General features: G+C 39.7%; 1 protein-coding gene across 1 annotated transcript in view; it reads left to right on the top strand.

Annotated features, from left to right (window-relative positions):
- LOC137273665 (E3 ubiquitin-protein ligase UBR4-like) overlaps positions 1-17,094 on the top strand; it is a 130,487-nt gene that overhangs the window by 102,241 nt on the left and 11,152 nt on the right. The window contains exons 106-117 of the mRNA XM_067806458.1: positions 127-199; positions 839-948; positions 1,627-1,726; positions 2,098-2,226; positions 2,516-2,605; positions 3,364-3,486; positions 3,901-4,034; positions 4,292-4,417; positions 4,978-5,172; positions 5,729-5,813; positions 6,079-6,218; positions 6,802-6,901. Coding sequence (XP_067662559.1) covers positions 127-199; positions 839-948; positions 1,627-1,726; positions 2,098-2,226; positions 2,516-2,605; positions 3,364-3,486; positions 3,901-4,034; positions 4,292-4,417; positions 4,978-5,172; positions 5,729-5,813; positions 6,079-6,218; positions 6,802-6,901 — 1,405 coding nt within the window. The remainder of the gene's footprint in view (positions 1-126; positions 200-838; positions 949-1,626; positions 1,727-2,097; positions 2,227-2,515; positions 2,606-3,363; positions 3,487-3,900; positions 4,035-4,291; positions 4,418-4,977; positions 5,173-5,728; positions 5,814-6,078; positions 6,219-6,801; positions 6,902-17,094) is intronic.

Below are 17,094 nucleotides of genomic sequence, written 5' to 3'. Positions count from 1 at the left end.
TAATCCATGCCAACATCCTTTGCCTTGCCAAGATCTGACATGCCTTAATACACCTGAAACAGTATCGACTTATCCAACTCCTTGTCTCATTGTCTTGTGCATGAAATGTGCCTTTTCTTCTGCTAGGTTTGACTTTGAGCACAGCCAGGATGAACAGGTGCACCTTGACTGTTTCTGTGCAATCGCAAGTGGTATTGAGGTAAGAGGAATCCATCTTGATACATACCTTATGATTCTGACAAGGAAACTATTATGATTGTCACATTGTAGTGCCAAATGAACTGGTTATACGTTGTTCACTGGTCGTTAGGGGGACTTGAGATGATGTACCGTCTAGGTGGGCTCAGGGACCATAAACAAACATAGACGGCAACCGATGGTCCCAGACAGACCAGAGAACAACATTTTATCTTACGAACACCTTAATGTTAATTCTGAACTGTTTAAAGCATGGGTATTGGATCATAACAAGGAGTACAACAGTTAGGCATTAAGCTAATACTTTAGCAACAACAGATGACAAGAAAAACAAATTTAGAGTTATCTCCCTTTCATCAATTTACATTTGCAAAATATTGTTGAATTTCCGTACATTATACATGACTTATTTATTCAAGATAAAGAATTACTAACATAGAGTACCAAATGAATTCCCACAGTTCATCATTCTAAGCAGTTAACAAGTGTTACCCACTTGTGAGCGGAGTACACTGAAACTAATAGAAGAGCACTCAGCCAATCAGAACATGATATTCATATGAGTGGCAAGATAATGAATATTGCTAACTCCAGCCTGAAGCAACGTGAAGTCATGCAAAAATTTGTTTGTTTTCAACAGAGCAATGCCAATGGCATCCGGCTGAAAAATCTGATCCTACAAGATGGAGTTGTTCAGAGTTCCGTGGACTATATTCTCATGCATGCCCCAGCTATCAAAACACTCCTGGCGTAAGTTGCATATATTTCTGATTTAATTCTTGTCCTGAGTCCCAGCAGTCAACTTTATACCTTTTACAAAGACCATTCAGATGTGATGTGTGTGATGTGCAAATACACTTGTGCTATAAGTGCAATGCTTAGTCATCACTGCTCATGCTCAGCTGTGTTAAGCTGAAGGGTAACCTTGAGATAAAGCAGATGTGTCTTTCATATTTTGTCATTGATGTCTGTTGTTTGGGCAGTCTAGTAATATTAGTGTTTGCCTGTCAACAGAAATCATGGGTTCGTTTCCTCACATGAGTACAACATGTGAAACCGATCTCTGGTGTCCCCTGGCACAGTGTTGCTTGAATTTCCTAAAAATAGTATAAAAACCCTAGTCACTGTTATTGGAGTAGTGGTAGTGACCATAGGTGACCATGTTAACTGTTGTGTAATGTGTGCTCCTTGGTGCTCTCATTTTTCTCATTGGATGGTTTTCAAGCCTGGGAACAAACTCATCTGAAACATCTAGCAAGTTTTGTATTGTTTATTTTGCTCCAATAAGATGTTTTGTTTAGTTCAAATATCAGTGCTCATTGGATCAAAGATCTTCCAAGATGAGTTGAAATTCCTTTGTTTCCATTGAGAACATGAACAAAATATCTAATAAGTTTGATACTACTCAAGGACCTCATTTTGTTACAGAACTGACTCAGAGGTGTGGAAAGAGTTTATCAGCAAGCAGTCCCTTGGATACGCTCTTCGTCTCCTCACTGGACTCTGTACCAAGCACAAACTGACACAGGTAACTACTTGCCTTAGATTATTTGCCATAATTACAATTTAGGAAATTTTTGTCCTCTACATCGCTGCTTTCTGTCAAAAAATATAATGCACAGAAGAAAGTATGAACTGCCACGTAATGTTTTGGTCTTAGTTGGGGTAATTATCAAGATTCCTGGAGTGATGGGGTAGCCTAAGGGTTTAGACGTCCACTCATCACACTTGAGACCAAGGTTCGATTTCACTCACTCATTTACTTACATGCTATAAACATTCTTTACCAACTGGTTCAGGAGTTGGTCATGGGTATTTATTGGGGCAGTGCACTTTGTATTGCAAATATGGTAGTTATGTATGTGAACTTGCTGTTTATGTTCCTATACCTGTTTCCAGGACCTTATAGCAGAGAGCTGTATCCCTATCCTCCACAAGCTGGAGCAGGTGTCATCTGACAAACACATTGGAACACTGGCTGAGAATCTCCTGGATGCCCTCAAGAGCAACGAATCAGCAGCGAGAAAGGTAAATGTTGTTACTGAAACAAAATACATTAGGGTTTCCTTTAATCCTACAAGAATCACCAGGCAGAAAAACTTCGATTCACAAAGGAGTGTTAGATATGACTACTAGTCTACTGGTAAGAGTTCCGAAAATCTGTGTAAGGTTCTGTTTTGTAAATGTGTTATAGATGTGCTGAAGGAAACCTGTATGGACAGGGTTCTGTATTAAAACAAGAGATGAAGGTGGCCCAGTTGTGTAGGCCTCTACAGTTTGCTCTGCAGCTTACAGTATGAGCTTATCATTTTTTTAGATTGAGGAGATTCGACAACAGACGAAAGCGGAGAAGAAGAGGCTAGCCATGGCCGTCAGGAAGAAGCATCTTGGAGCTCTTGGGATGACGGTGAGCTGGTGACGTTTCAGGTTGTTCATGTCCTGAGTGAGCATCTTAGCATTAAGGCATTTGTAATGGTCACTGACACTGACTTGCAAATGTTTTAGTGCTAAGGGTCACTCTGTGGAAATGGCTTAGATCCTCATATGTATTAACAGTGTCACAAGTAAGCTGCGTTTTAGTTTCAGAGTTATTGTCAAGTGACTTCTGTACTGCAGGCCTGCCTAAAACCCTTTGTTACACATTGGCAATGATTATCCTTCAAGATTTGACAAAGCCTCAGCTCATGTGTTTCACCAAAGAAGAAAAGACATGTGCCACTGAACAAAGCAATCTTAGTGCTACAGTGATTGTAAGCCTGTGTTGAAGTGGTTACTCAGCATTAAGATCACTTTGTGGTAAATAGTCATGGACTCCATATCACAAAGCTCAGTGTTAGAGTATTGGAGGTACAAATGCTACAAGAAAAAATGTGAGATCTTAGGCTTGTGAGAGCTTTCTGAAACGGGTCCCTGCTTCATTTTTTTCTTTTCTTGCTTTCCATGTCAAACTGACATTCTGTCATATAACCAGTGTTCAGATTTTAGCAGGTCAGGGGGTTCTTGAGGTTTGATTCTTGTGTAGTTGAATATATGCCGTCAATCTTCAAAGTTTATGAGAGGGACCCAATGGCTTTCAGTCTCTATTTTGTACACCATGACTGTATCATTGTTCAGACTTGTTGTGAGCACAGTTTACTGTATGTCACCATGATGTAACTCTTCTAGACAAACGAGAAAGGGCAGGTGACTGTGAAGAGCACGGTGCTGAAACAGATGGAGGACTTAAAGGAGGAGACCGGCCTCACCTGCTGCATCTGTAGGGAGGGCTACAGGTACCAGCCTCAGAAGGTACACCTGCACACCTTGACTTTGGACACTCTAGGGATTCTGGGTTACAGTTGATCAGCAACTAATGCTGGTTGTAACAGGTCTAACACAATAGATTGGGTGGTCAGGTTGAGTGACTTGACTGATTGATAGATGAGGTCAGTGTGCCTTGATGGTGTGGATCATTGCTCAGAATACTGATTACTGGATCGTCTGGTCCAGACTTGATTATTTACAGGCCACCATAGCTGGTATACTGCTTAGTAATGTTATCAGCTATTTCAGCCATTTTTTTTTTCATCATTCAGCCTGTTAGTGTTCACAAATGGCATAGCTGAGTGCTGCTATCAGCCATGTTGATTATTCTCTCTTGAGGTTTTCCACATATTTGTCCTTAAACTTGACATAAGAAGATTAACCATGTTTTACCTGCAGGTGCTTGCTATCTACACATTCACCAAGAGAACAAACCTGGACGAGTTCGAAAACAAGACAAGGAAGTCAGTAGGCTACACCACTGTGTCCCACTTCAACGTCATCCATGTCGAGTGTCACGCTGCTGCTGTAAGGTAGGTGAAGGAAGGAGTAAAGCATAACTATGGTAATTCAAGTCCAAGTGACCACAGAGAATGTGAAGTAATCTGAAGTTTAAGCTGTGAACAATATTGACGCATGTTGTTTCATGTCTATTATAATATATTTTGCAAAACATGCCATATTTGCATTTTAGTGTATTCATTGATGAATTAAGGCAATGTGACGTAATATTGCTGATTGTGTATCTAGATGTGTGTGTTGTTGATAGTCATATGACATCCTGTTGCAGACATGCACGAGGTAGAGAAGAGTGGGAGAGTGCAGCACTCCAGAATGCCAACACCAAGTGCAATGGACTCCTCCCAATGTGGGGACCACAAGTCCAGGAATCAGTTTTTGCCACTTGTCTCGCCAGGTGGGTTATTCTTTGACACTTGCATGAGATCCTTGTTCATGTAATTAGTTTACTTTATGCTTGTCAAAAGAGGTGATGGTTTGTTGCAAAACTGGCCAAGTTATAAACACTTCAGGGTTCTAGTCACTGATTATTAGTTAACTCCCTCAACAATGAATTAATATTTCCAACAGTAATTTTGCAGAACAAATCTTTTGTGAATAGCGGGGCATGGAGTCATGTACAAGGGTTTGATGTATTCAAAGGCAGCTCTGAAGACTTTTGTGCATATCTTTTAGTACAGATATTTACCTTTGATCGCCACACTTCCAGTGTGAATTCTTGGTTTGACTTCTTACCTAGCAGCCTCTGCTGTTTCTTAGGGACAACTGAATCCGATAAATGACTTGGTTGATTGAAAATCATCATTGTTTGTTGGCATTCTACAAGTTGCAAAAGCTGAATGCGATTGTTGTCACTGTCCTGGAATATTTAGAATGCAGCATTGACCAACTGACCTTTAACATTGTGTGTCAAAGTGTGTTGAAAGCAGTGACATCCTATCTGATCTGTATTGACAGACACAACAACTACCTACAGGAGTGTACTGGGGTGCGAGACCCCAGCCATCTCTACACAGTACATGATATCAAGTTGCTTCTTATGAGGTTTGCCCAGGAAAAGTCCTTCAGTGATGAGAGTGGTGGCGGTGGTCGGCAGAGCAACATGCATCTTGTTCCATACATGGTTCATATGGCTCTCTACGTAGTCAACACGTAAGTTGTCGTTAGTCAGAGCTATGTTGCTGTCTGCACGTTAATGAGTGGCTTTATATTTTGACAATATGTAAGCTTACTTTTCCTAAGGGGCAATGGGGTAGCCAAGTGATTAGAGCACCCACTCATCATGACAAAGACCCAGGTTCGATTCTCCACACAGGTACAATGTGTGAAGCCTGTTGCTGGAATATTGCTTAAAAATGGCATAAAACCATACTCACTCACTACTTATCCTCAATGCTATGCTAATGTCAACATGTTAATATATGGATCTCTGTTGTTATAACGTAATTTTACAATCTTCACTCATTGTACTAGTGAAACATGGAATGGATTTTATTACTACAAGTACAAGCATTAAGATTGGATTATTGTGAAATATTTTGTGTTTGAAGGTTAGATGTATGTTGTCAGAATTTTAATAATGCAGGGTGCAAACAGGGCCTAACATAATGACATCATGCCTTGTATGAGTTTTTGCAAAAGGGTTCCTTGTCCATCAGAAAGATTGATTCTGAAAGGAATTTTGAAAATCTCTGTCCATCACTTCCAGAACACGCTCAATGACAAGGGATGAGAAGAATGTACAAACCTTCCATGACATGCCGAAAGAAAAATGGGTTGAAAACTGTTTTGAGGTAAGGGTGTCCCACAGTATTATCCTTCTGTTGCTACTGTGTTTGTATTGGGTACACTCACTCACTACTTATTCCTCCCTGACTGTTTAAGCAGTGTTAAACCCCACTCACTCGACCAAAAACTATCTCACTCCCACACCACTCAAACAACAACTAGCTCACTCACTCAACCACTCACACACCCACACACCCACCCACCCACCTACTCACTGGTGAAGCAGTGTTGAACCCAACTCACCCACTCATCGGTGTCTTCTCTGCGCAGGCGGAAGGTCCACTGTACTACCCTGTCTTGTCTATCTTGGTGCACTCTCCAGAGAAGTGGCAGCAGCTCAGAGTCAAGTACCTCAAGAGGCTGCTTGTGCTGGCCCATGTCAGGAGTGTGTGTCAGGTTGGCGCCAAGACGTAAGTACTAACATCAGACACTACAACATTTGATATGATCAGTTACGGTGAAAGCCAGTAGGTTCAGGAAGTCTTTGTCTGGAAGTCTGATGTCTGCATGATTAGAATAAGGCTGGAATCTATTTGTTAAGATATTTCTGTGTGATTAGAGTAGGAATTTCCATTCATCCATTCAGCTTCCATACAGTACTAATTAACTTTTAAGTGCTGGCGTCAACAAAAGTTAACTGTGGTCTTCCATTGTTTAGCCTCCATGTGTTTTCTTATTACTTTTGTTGTTCTTTGTTACATATACATGGTCTCTGGCCCATACCATTCATTCACCTGATGAAGGTTTTCACAAGCCTATGCATGTTACAAGAAGTGGGATCGGGTACTCATACACATGTCAATCGTATCCCAGTTGCGTAGATCAATGCTCATGCTGTTAATCACTGGATTGTATTGTCCAGACTTGATTATTTGCAAACCACTGTCATTTAGCTGGAATATTGCTGAGTGTGGTGAAAAACTAAACTCACTGAACACTTTAGAATATCATTCTGCCAACAGAACTAGAGTAATCCTGTGTTTTATGTTCCAGTGTGCCAGTGAATGACAAGACTCCCAAAGAATACTCAGTGTACAAGAATGTCCTCATCTTCTTTGGCTTCCTCTGCAGTTTCTATGATAAAATCCTAAAGGTAAGACCTCCATTAGGCATTTTGGTTGTTTTTCAGCTCTACCAACCCTATATTTCTCTAAAATGCAATAAAATTTGAATGTCTTTCTGCCCCTTCCACTGAATCTGATTCAGAATGTCTGTAAAAAGAGACATGCTTCAGAAGAATATTAATTCTGAGGTTTGTGATTTTTGGTGCAGGTATACTGAAATACACAAGGCCTCATGGATAGGTGCCCGGAGGACACATACCGTAAATATCCACAAGAAAACCCATTATTTTGTGGCTAGTGGCTTGCCTGACTGGCTTACAAAATTTGGAAACTATACTACCGACAAGAAATAAGGGAACTAATGAAATAATAGCGAATTTGAAACTGCTTTAAATATCCACTAAATCAATTTTAGGCGTCAAGTTCAATATCTGGTGTGTCCACCATGTTGGGCAACAATTCACGGCACCTTGATGGCATGCTGTTAATCAATTTCCGGATGGTTGCCCGTGGTATTGCCTGCCATTCCTCTTGGAGAGCTGCACCAAGCTGGGCCAGGTTGGCGGGTCCTGGGTCCCTGGCATACACCCTTTGACCAAGAACGTCCCAGAGATGTTCAATTGGGGACAGGTCTGGGGACTAAGAGGGCCAGTCCAATGTCTGGATACCTTCTTGTCGGAGATAAGCGGAGACAATTCAGGCCCGATGTGGTCTGGCATTATCATCTTGGAATACAAAATTTCGGCCGATAACTCTATCCAATGGAGCCACAACAGGACGCAATATTTGGTCAACGTATCGCTGACCAGTCATGGCTCCGTTAATGATGACCAAATCTGATCGTCTGTCATGTGTAATCCCACCCCACACCATGACACCACCACCTCCATATCGATCATGGTCAAGAATTGCTGCTCTGGCATATCGCTCCCCGCTCCGACGCCAACAACGTTTTCTGCCATCTGTGAATCGTAGGCAAAACCTTGACTCATGAGAGAACATGGTGTAACGCCAGTGGCGCATAACCCATCCCTGATGCTGCCTAGCCCATGCCAATCTTTGGCGCTTATGGTGAGCTGAAAGGGTGACACCCTTAAAAGGCCGTCTTGCTTTCAGACGAGCTTGATAGAGTCGGTTTTTAACGGTTGAATTTGAAATGCGTCTTCCAGTGAGTGTGCGGAATTCTCTATTGATGGCAGGGGCCGATTTAAACCTATCGCGTAGAGCAATTAACGTGATAAGACGATCCTGTCGTGGTGTCGTTGATTTTGGTCTACCACGCCCAGGTCTCGATGCAACCCCACCCGTTTGACGGTACTTATCCCACAGGCATGAAATTACACTTTTTGATTTACCCAGCTGCCGCACAACTTCACATAATGATGTCCCCCCTCTATCATCCCCTCAATTCTCCATTTTGTTGCTTCACCGAGACACTGCCTCTGAGGCATTTCTGTCAGTAAGTGTCAATCTCTATTGCATTAGTGATTGCGACTTCTCCAGTACATTTACAGGAGTTAACTTCTGTATGCCCGTGTAGCACGTGCTGGGCATGCATTATGCGAAATTCCATTGTCATTGGATGTTGCGTTTGGGAAATACGCCACGATAACGGACCCTGTGACAGTCAAAGTCATCTACATTCAATTTCTTGGTTCCCTTATTTTCTGTCGGTAGTATATTTCACGCACTTTTTGGGGTTGCATTTTCTCAGTAAAGTACTGATTCCTATTCAGGATTAGAACCCAAACATTCAGAGTCCAGCACTATGAACCGAAGCTATATCAGAGTGACGGATGACAACAACCTGTGGGGTAGACGTGAAAATGTTCGCTCTTCATGCCAAAGAACCAGTTACGATTCCCCAGGTGAATACAGTGTGTGAAGCCCATTTCTGGTCTCCCTCTTCATGACATTTATCCGGACGTTTTGATTTCACTTGAAAATCGTTGGATAGCAAGACGTCCGGTTAACTGGATCAAACAAGCAAAGCGTGAATATTAAGTGAAAGCAAAAGATTTTCATGTATGTATATCAATAAATCAACAGTCAGTTAGAGTAGGTTATCATTACACATTGTCATATCGATAATCGCTTCGGTCCGATTGGTGATCGATTGATTATAATCGTTTGTACTGTCATTCCACTGTCAAACACCAATGTGAGCCAGCTAACTTCTGTGTTGTCAATTGTTAACGCTTTCAAATTGCGGACACTTGCAGCGTCATTGGATCATCAAGAAAAACAAAACTGTTTTGTGTTGTTGTTCAATGGTGAACAAAGACGTTCTCTTAATGTTGAAATGGAAAAACCGATTCTGTGAAGAACTGTAATTAAGCATTGTATCAGCATTGTATCGCCAACCTAAAATGCATGTATCAGTTTTGGCGTCTGGTTGCAAAATTTGATGTATGGAACATGGTGAGTGCATGAAGTTTGTCACATGCTTTGGTAAAAGAAAACATGACAAGACAGAGTAAAACTAAATCATTATTTTCCGATTAATCAATCTGCAGTTCATTAGTAATCGACAGTCGTTTATTTTGACTTGGATCGAACGATTAACCGATCCTACGATTAATTGCTCCAGCACTACCATCAATAGTAGTAACAGTGAATCATCATAACATATAAGTGTACCGATAATACATGGAAGGCAGAATGCAGGTTACCATTTGTTAGGTTGTCTCGGACGTAATCATGTATTGCGTCTGCAGAAAGTAAACTTCCGGATGGGATCACATGACGTATATCATGTGGCAGGCTATTTTTAACTTGCATCGCTACAGATAGTAGGGGTTCATTTATAAGTGTTATATGCAATACAACTGCAGTGTAGTTTACCATAATGCTACTTAACATGTGTTTTCGTTACTGATAAGATGTTCTCACACCCACCAAAACCTAATGAACAACCCGAGTGGCACGCGCCCCTAGTGTTTTGATGCCTAATTAATCAATTCACATCAAATGCCTTCCGAGAGATAAAGAGTGAAATCACATATTCGTGCAGTAAACGGTAGTGACGTGACACATGCACATTGCACAGATCTCTCCGTCCGGATAACTAAATCATTTTTCAATTGAAATCTATAGGAATGTTTTGAAAATTCGCTGCCCAGGTCCAAAAGCGCGGGGTCCAGTTAAGCGAGTACAATTAATGAACGTAAGTTTCATTTCACATAAAAATCATTCGGAAGGCGGGGTTTCAGGATATGTAGGGTCCGAGTAAACAGGTTTCGACTGTATTGCTAAAAGCAGTGTACATGTGATGTGATGTGGATGCGATGCTATAAAAGTACTCTTATGTATTATCATTATTTATACTACACTCACCCATTCAGACCTAATTATGTTATGTCCTCACATAGTTGAAGTTTTAGGCTGTCATGAAGCAGAACTTATCTGTGGAGAATTCAGTGACATCAATTGTTTCATGGCTACAGACTAACAAAAGCATCAATTTTATAAAAAATCTGTATCACAATGTATACCTTTCTTCAGTAACCTGAGCGTTTTTGTTAATTAACATGTAACTATATATCCCTGTTTTAATGGTTTCTACTGAAGTAAAAAATACTTGAAAAATTTAAAAACTGAACAGTTGGTTGAAAGTCACAGGTCATGTTTTAATGCAAGCAATGTCATGTTATCCAGGTTGTTTGAGGTTATCGACATTCTTTACTTGGCAGACTAGAGTAGTCATTTCATATTCACCTTTGTCTCTGGCTGACATTTCTAGCCAGGGAATAGTCATTGCTGCAGCCTAAAAAATACTTCTGTCTGAATGTTAAACATGTTGGTTTGATTTATGTGTGACTTTTGTTTTATCAAAGAGTAAAGTATGAGTAATACCACTCACAGAGTTATCTGTAAACCTGTTCCAACGTTTTAAGCACACATCTTGTTTACTATGGCAGTCCCTGTGTAATTGTTGGCTGTGCTACGTCTTCTGAGTCATACATGCTTCATGTCTCCCTGTCACCTCAGTGAGTTGAGAATATCACCACTTTGAATAGGATTTTGTTATATCGCTGCATGTCAGGTTAACAGTTTGGTTTGGCTTATTTTGGTTTGTTTACTGTTTAATGCCACACTTGGCAATATTCTTACTATGTGGTGGCAATCTGTAAAAAGTTAAGTCTGGACCAGAACATTCTAGTGATCAAGAGCATGAGCATTGATATATGCAACTGGGACATATAATAACGTATCAACCAAGTCAGCAAGTCTGACCACCCAATTCCATTAGTTTTCAGTAAATGATGTGTGTCATTTGGTGCTGTAAGTCAAAGAATCTTGAAAAAAAGATTTGAAACTTTGACTTAGATCCTGACCTACCTAATAGAGATAACTCAGCTCATTATGATAACATGGGCTTCGTGGTAATTTCTGGTCCTTCTATTCATCAAATCCAATGTCTCAGACATGTCTTAGTAAACTCAAATCTATTTTATTAATAGTTCTTTGCAGTTACTTGACTTTCCTAGCATGGTGTCCCTAGTCATTTTATTTGGTGTGTGCAATTATGCCCCCTGGGTGTTCCAGGAACCTGTTATCTTGGATTTAGGTTTGTCAGCACCATGTTCATGGGTTTCTCCAAGTGATGAAGGGAACTGTATCACTTCAGGCATTCTGCCAGCACCCAGTCTCACTGTGATATAACTGTTATTGTTTAAAGCTTTATTTAAACCAGCTGACTTAGTTACCAGTGTTCTGAGTGTTTCTGTAGGTGCTGTATGATTCATATTGACATGAGCAAATTGTTTGGGGGACTAAAAAAATGCATTAAATTCTCTTTAATACTTAAGAAATATATCTCTAAATCTGTTTGGGTGCTTGCATTAAGATAAATTGTTTTTTTACCATTTTTTTTAATCCTATAAGTAACAGGGTTATAAACGCAAAGCAAAACAAAGACTTTAAGAGTCTATGTAATCGGTAGTTCTTCATGGTTACAAAGTTACAAAACCGTTAAGTCTTGAGAAGCTCTTTCCAAAACATGTACGCCCAAGGTTGAAAGGGTTGATCTGTGACAGGAGCTGAAACACCAGAGCCTAGGTTGTGTATGTAGTGAAATGATAGTGCTGCTACAAATGGAATATCTAATCACTGTGTACTTTGCTGATCCATGTTTACACATTCTAGAGGAAACATCGCACTTGCCTAAGCTACAAGTTTACTGGGACAAATATCATCTACATGGAAACTTGGGACAGTGATCGGCTCGCTAGGTATCCCCTGCCTTGACCACTTGGCTATCTGATAGGGCCAGGACATCCGGGGATGAGATTAGAATGAACTTGGACATCCTGCTCTTGGTTGGCTTGATGGCTTCGAGCTGGTGCCTTGATAGGAAGGTTTGAGGTCATAGTTGGGGAGGGTTATTCCTGTGTTCAGTAGAGCTGATTCGTTTGTAGGATAAACCTGAGCTGTTTGTATGGCTTGAAGCTGTGTTCAGTAGAGCAGGTACCCTGATAGGAAAGTTTGAGGTCACAGTTGGGGAGAATTATTCCTGTGTTCGAGAGAGCTTATTGGGATAAATCTAATATGTCTGAGCTTGATGATGTGTTCAACTGAGCTGATTCCATTGAACGATAGTCTGAGGGTTTGATGGTATGGTCAAAAGAACTGATTAGTTTGAAGGATAGCCTGAGGACATGCTGATATGTCCAAAAGAGATGGTTAGTTTGGAGAAGGTTCTGGGAGTTCGGTTTTTGGCAGAGTAGAATTGATTTCATTAAAGGATAATTGTTTAATCAGCATTCTAGAAATTGGTGAGTTTTATGTTTATGGTAGTATCTTTTATTTTTGGAGGATAGTCTGCGAGCTTGATGACAGGAAGATTAGAACTGATTCCTTTGGAAGATAGTTTGAGGACTTGGTGATGGCGTGAATACAATTGGTGCCTTTGAATTATTGTCTGAGAACTTGATGGGAAGAGTAGAACTCATTCCTTTGGAGGATAATCAGAGATCTTGGTGATAGGAAGAGTAGAACTGATTCCTTTGGGGATAGTCTGAGGACTTGGTGATAGGAAGAGTAGAACTGATTCCTTTGGGGATAGTCTGAGGACTTGGTGATAGGAAGAGTAGAACTGATTCCTGTGGAGGATAATCTGAGGACTTGGTGATAGGAAGAGTAGAACTGATTCCTTTGGGGATAATCTGAGGACTTGGTGATAGGAAGAGTAGAACTGATTCCTTTGGGGATAGTCTGAGGACTTGGTGATAGGAAGAGTAGAACTGATTCCTGTGGAGGATAATCTGAGGACTTGGTGATGAGAATAGTACAAACCAAGTTCCCAAGTCAGTGTTAGGTATTAGCTAACTGTACATTGATTTATGATACAGCTGAAACATACATTGCACTAGGATAGCGATAGTGTGGTGATATAGTGTTCACTTATTATGCAGCACACTGGAGTCTGACTCCCACTTTGATTCTGACATGATGCTGAAATACTGCCAAGAGCAGCTTTACTTAAAAAGATGCAAACTTGAAACTAATCCACACAAAAAATAGTTTGATAAGTAAATAGAAGAAAGAAAGACATTATGGTACGGATATGGCATCTCTTTTTTCAAAAGAACAATTTTGATAAGCAAGTTGTAAAAGTGATCTCTCATCATACCAATCCCATGGCTGGACTTTCAGGTAGACACAATCTATGATAGTAATTTTGTCCCTGTTGGTGAACATGTTTAAATATTGCATAAAATTACATTGATTTCTTTTTCACGTCAACATAATAAAATTTGGAAAAAAAAAAATCTAAATTTGAAAACATTTGATAAAACTTTTGTCATTTGAATCAGTGTATGATCTATTTTGTAGCAGGGGCAGATATTAGAATTAACATACAACATTAGATGATATATGGGAGTTTTTCATTGTGGATAAAACAAACACCTCTGGATGTCTATCAGGGCTAATGTCTTACATCTACTCAGTTCAATATCCTCCATCCCATCAGTGTTTATTGAAGGTTGTCTGTGTTGATAGGCTGATTTATGTTGTGATCGACTGAGAATTGAGTGATAGCAGTTCTGGGGATCACTCTACCTCAGAAACAATAACAGGCAGGGCACATATAATTTACACCCTCTTGATTATTAAAACTGAACCCTTTGGGCTTGAAATGATTACATTCAAAATGATTCATTCAAAACAGTGTAGATATTTGTGACTGACAATGCTGAAGTTATTTGACATTTAGGACCAATAGCAGTAAATTTAACACCTCAAAGTACAATAAACAATGTCAATAGTTATCTTTGAAATTATTGGACATGTTGGGTTGATGACGTTGAAATTAACTTGTCTGAAACAATGTGTACCTCTTCATATTAATGTTTGAAGATATTTTTTCATTTAGAACTGACAACAATTTTCAGTTCTCTACTCAAGGAAGCTTTTTCCCTTTGTCTTAAAACCACACCAATATTTGACTTCTTGTTTTTAGATAGGTTTGGGATTATTATGTTAATTCAGGAATAAGGACTACATACTTAATATATGTAGTGATTGTTGATTTCAGATTAATTCCACAGATAAATACAATGTAGAACTTATAAAAAGGTGTATCAAAAGAAAGGTTTTTATTAATATCTCTTTTACTCTTTTTATTTTTAAACTGAATTTGGGTTCATCCACAAACATGAAAGAAAATGTGTGGAATAATTTATAATTTTACGTGGCTTATCTAAATCAGTGATAAGAATGTGAACTTCAGAAGTAAAGTTTATATGTTTACTTTACAATCTTTGTGTAAATGAACTTTTGAAGTTGTACAAACAGTTTAAGACTTATGGTGTTCTTGTTGCACCCTGGATCAACTGTGATAAGCCTATTAGTTATAGGCGGTCTGGGTGGGGAGAATCATTTGGGAGGAAGATGGAAGGGGGCTGTAGACAGTAGGCTGATAAGGGCATCTCCTCTAGGTGGTAAACTGTTCGCTGGTCTCTAGGCTGTTAAGGGCATCTCTTCAAGGTGGTGAGATGGTAAGCTTTTAGGGTCTCTAGTCTGTAGGCTGTAAGGGGTATCTCTTGGTGGTAAGCTGTGAGACCCTTCATCATAGTTAGCAGTGTGCTGGAAAGGGCATCTTGTCAGCAGGCAATAATTAGTAGATCCTATATATGTCTGGTCATATATAGCATTATTTTGTCCCAAATGATGCTATTATATTGATTCATTAACTATTTAAAGAACAGAGCTTCCATCAACCATATAAATTGTTAATGGCAATTTGTGGAAAAGACTAATCAAACTGAGTCATCTGTTTTTCTCATCTCTGTCTGTTGGGATGCTGTAGACTACGAACAGTGCAGTTGGTAAGGTGATTATCTTGTCCTTTAAAGAAAATAAGTGTTCTGTAATTTTTTTATAACTTGATATGAAATTTAGATGAATCTTGGCATAAAACCCTCGAGGGCCTCCCGTGTTGGAGAATGTTGTCACAGACAGGCAGATATCAGAGACGACTGTGAGGTAATATACCATCCGTAAAGTAATCAGTTGATAAAATTGGTACAGCAGGCTTTGTAGTATTATATGAAACAACTAAACAGTGGACGCTTATGTATGTTTACTGCCGATAAATTGCTAACTGTATCAACAGTAGTCTACATGGGTTTGTACCGAGTGTCGCCTCTGGCCAGGGATCCTTTTGTCTTGGCACTGATCACTTGATATCCAGTAAGGCGGTCGGGATTTTGAATGTAAAACTCTTTTTTTTTTTAATTATTATTATTAATATAGGATATTTATGTAGCACACATGTCCACACCAGTAATACATCCACAAGCCGCTTGTATTTTTCCCTCATTCATTTAATGTGAATCTCAACGGTACATCGTATTATCAGTCTCAACTCCCTGGGGATCATACCACTCATGCAACCACCTTCCCCTCCATGTTATTGCGACTTTCCCATCCTTAATGAGGTACCCATTCACTGTCTTTGAAGCCTTTTTTAAATGTATTTTACAGTGTATTACACGTGACGGACAATTTCCTTGTTTTCCAACAGTTTGATGGTGTAGTTATACATTTAAAGGGCCAATGTAAAGTTCTACATGTCAGATTGTTTGACCCTTGTATGGCTGTTGCTAGTGTATATGTAGGGCAATATGTATCATGGGCCTCACTATACATGTGATTTTTTACATTGAATATTGAAGTGAAAACATGAAAAATGTTCCAAGAATATGCAGATTCTCTAGTATTTTCTTGTGTGCTTTTGATATCAGAATTTAACCATTGCTTCCAAAATTATAGGCTGGGGTTGACATTCTTTTGACCACAATTAACAATTTGGTTTCTTCTGTAAATAATCTTTATGAATTGTGGTGTGTACTCCTGTGCATAAAGCTCAGGTCATGAATGTGTTGCAGTTAAGCAATGTCAGACTTGGAGAATCCTTAGAAGGGTGACCATGTTTGGCAGGTTGACAGTTTCTATGATATAGTCCTGCCCCATAATGAAACACATGTGATACATGTATGTGATCTCACTTTCAAACCTCTGTTCGCCTAGCAGAAAATGGGTACCCAGTAACATAAGTCGTGCACCTTCTTGCACCTCACAGGCACCTAGGGTTATCCAGGGTGATAATAATCAGATTCTGTTCACATGGTCCAGTGAGCAACTAGTCAGATAAACACTATACGTTGTGTAAAGGAATTACTATGATTTGTAGCAATCACTCTTTTATTGCATTATCAAAATACATATAGCAAAACATATCAGTAGTTTGGCACTACTGTATTACGGTACGGTTCAGTGTGGATATTTACTTGACCGACCACACAACCAGGCCATCAGGCAATGGTATTTTTCAACCCCATATAGGATTGTCCACTACAGTATCCCATCTGTGTTGTTGGACATTTGAAAATGATTCAGGATTGTGATTCACCTACAGAAGGTGAGAGAATGTGAACTCATGAAATTAACTTATGGCATGAGGATACGAATTAATTGTCCCCAATATTTTTATCAGGATGCATGTTGTATTATAGCTTCAGCATAACACTTCTAATGGCCATTACACTTCAGTCGGTGTTGAAAAGTTGAACATTTTTTACTGTAGTTTGTTCACTCTATTTGATTGAAGAATGTGTTGGAAGTGCTTCATTATTGTAAAAACATTATACTGAAATAGGGATGAGTGCCACCTCAGCCTCGGATGAGGGACAGCAGTTGATGGAGGGTGTCTGTC

The sequence above is a fragment of the Haliotis asinina genome, chromosome 2 (assembly GCF_037392515.1).
Source record: "Haliotis asinina isolate JCU_RB_2024 chromosome 2, JCU_Hal_asi_v2, whole genome shotgun sequence".
Classification (NCBI taxonomy): domain Eukaryota; kingdom Metazoa; phylum Mollusca; class Gastropoda; order Lepetellida; family Haliotidae; genus Haliotis; species Haliotis asinina.
Note: the sequence above shows the minus strand (reverse complement) of the source record. Positions and strands in the feature narration are given on the sequence as shown.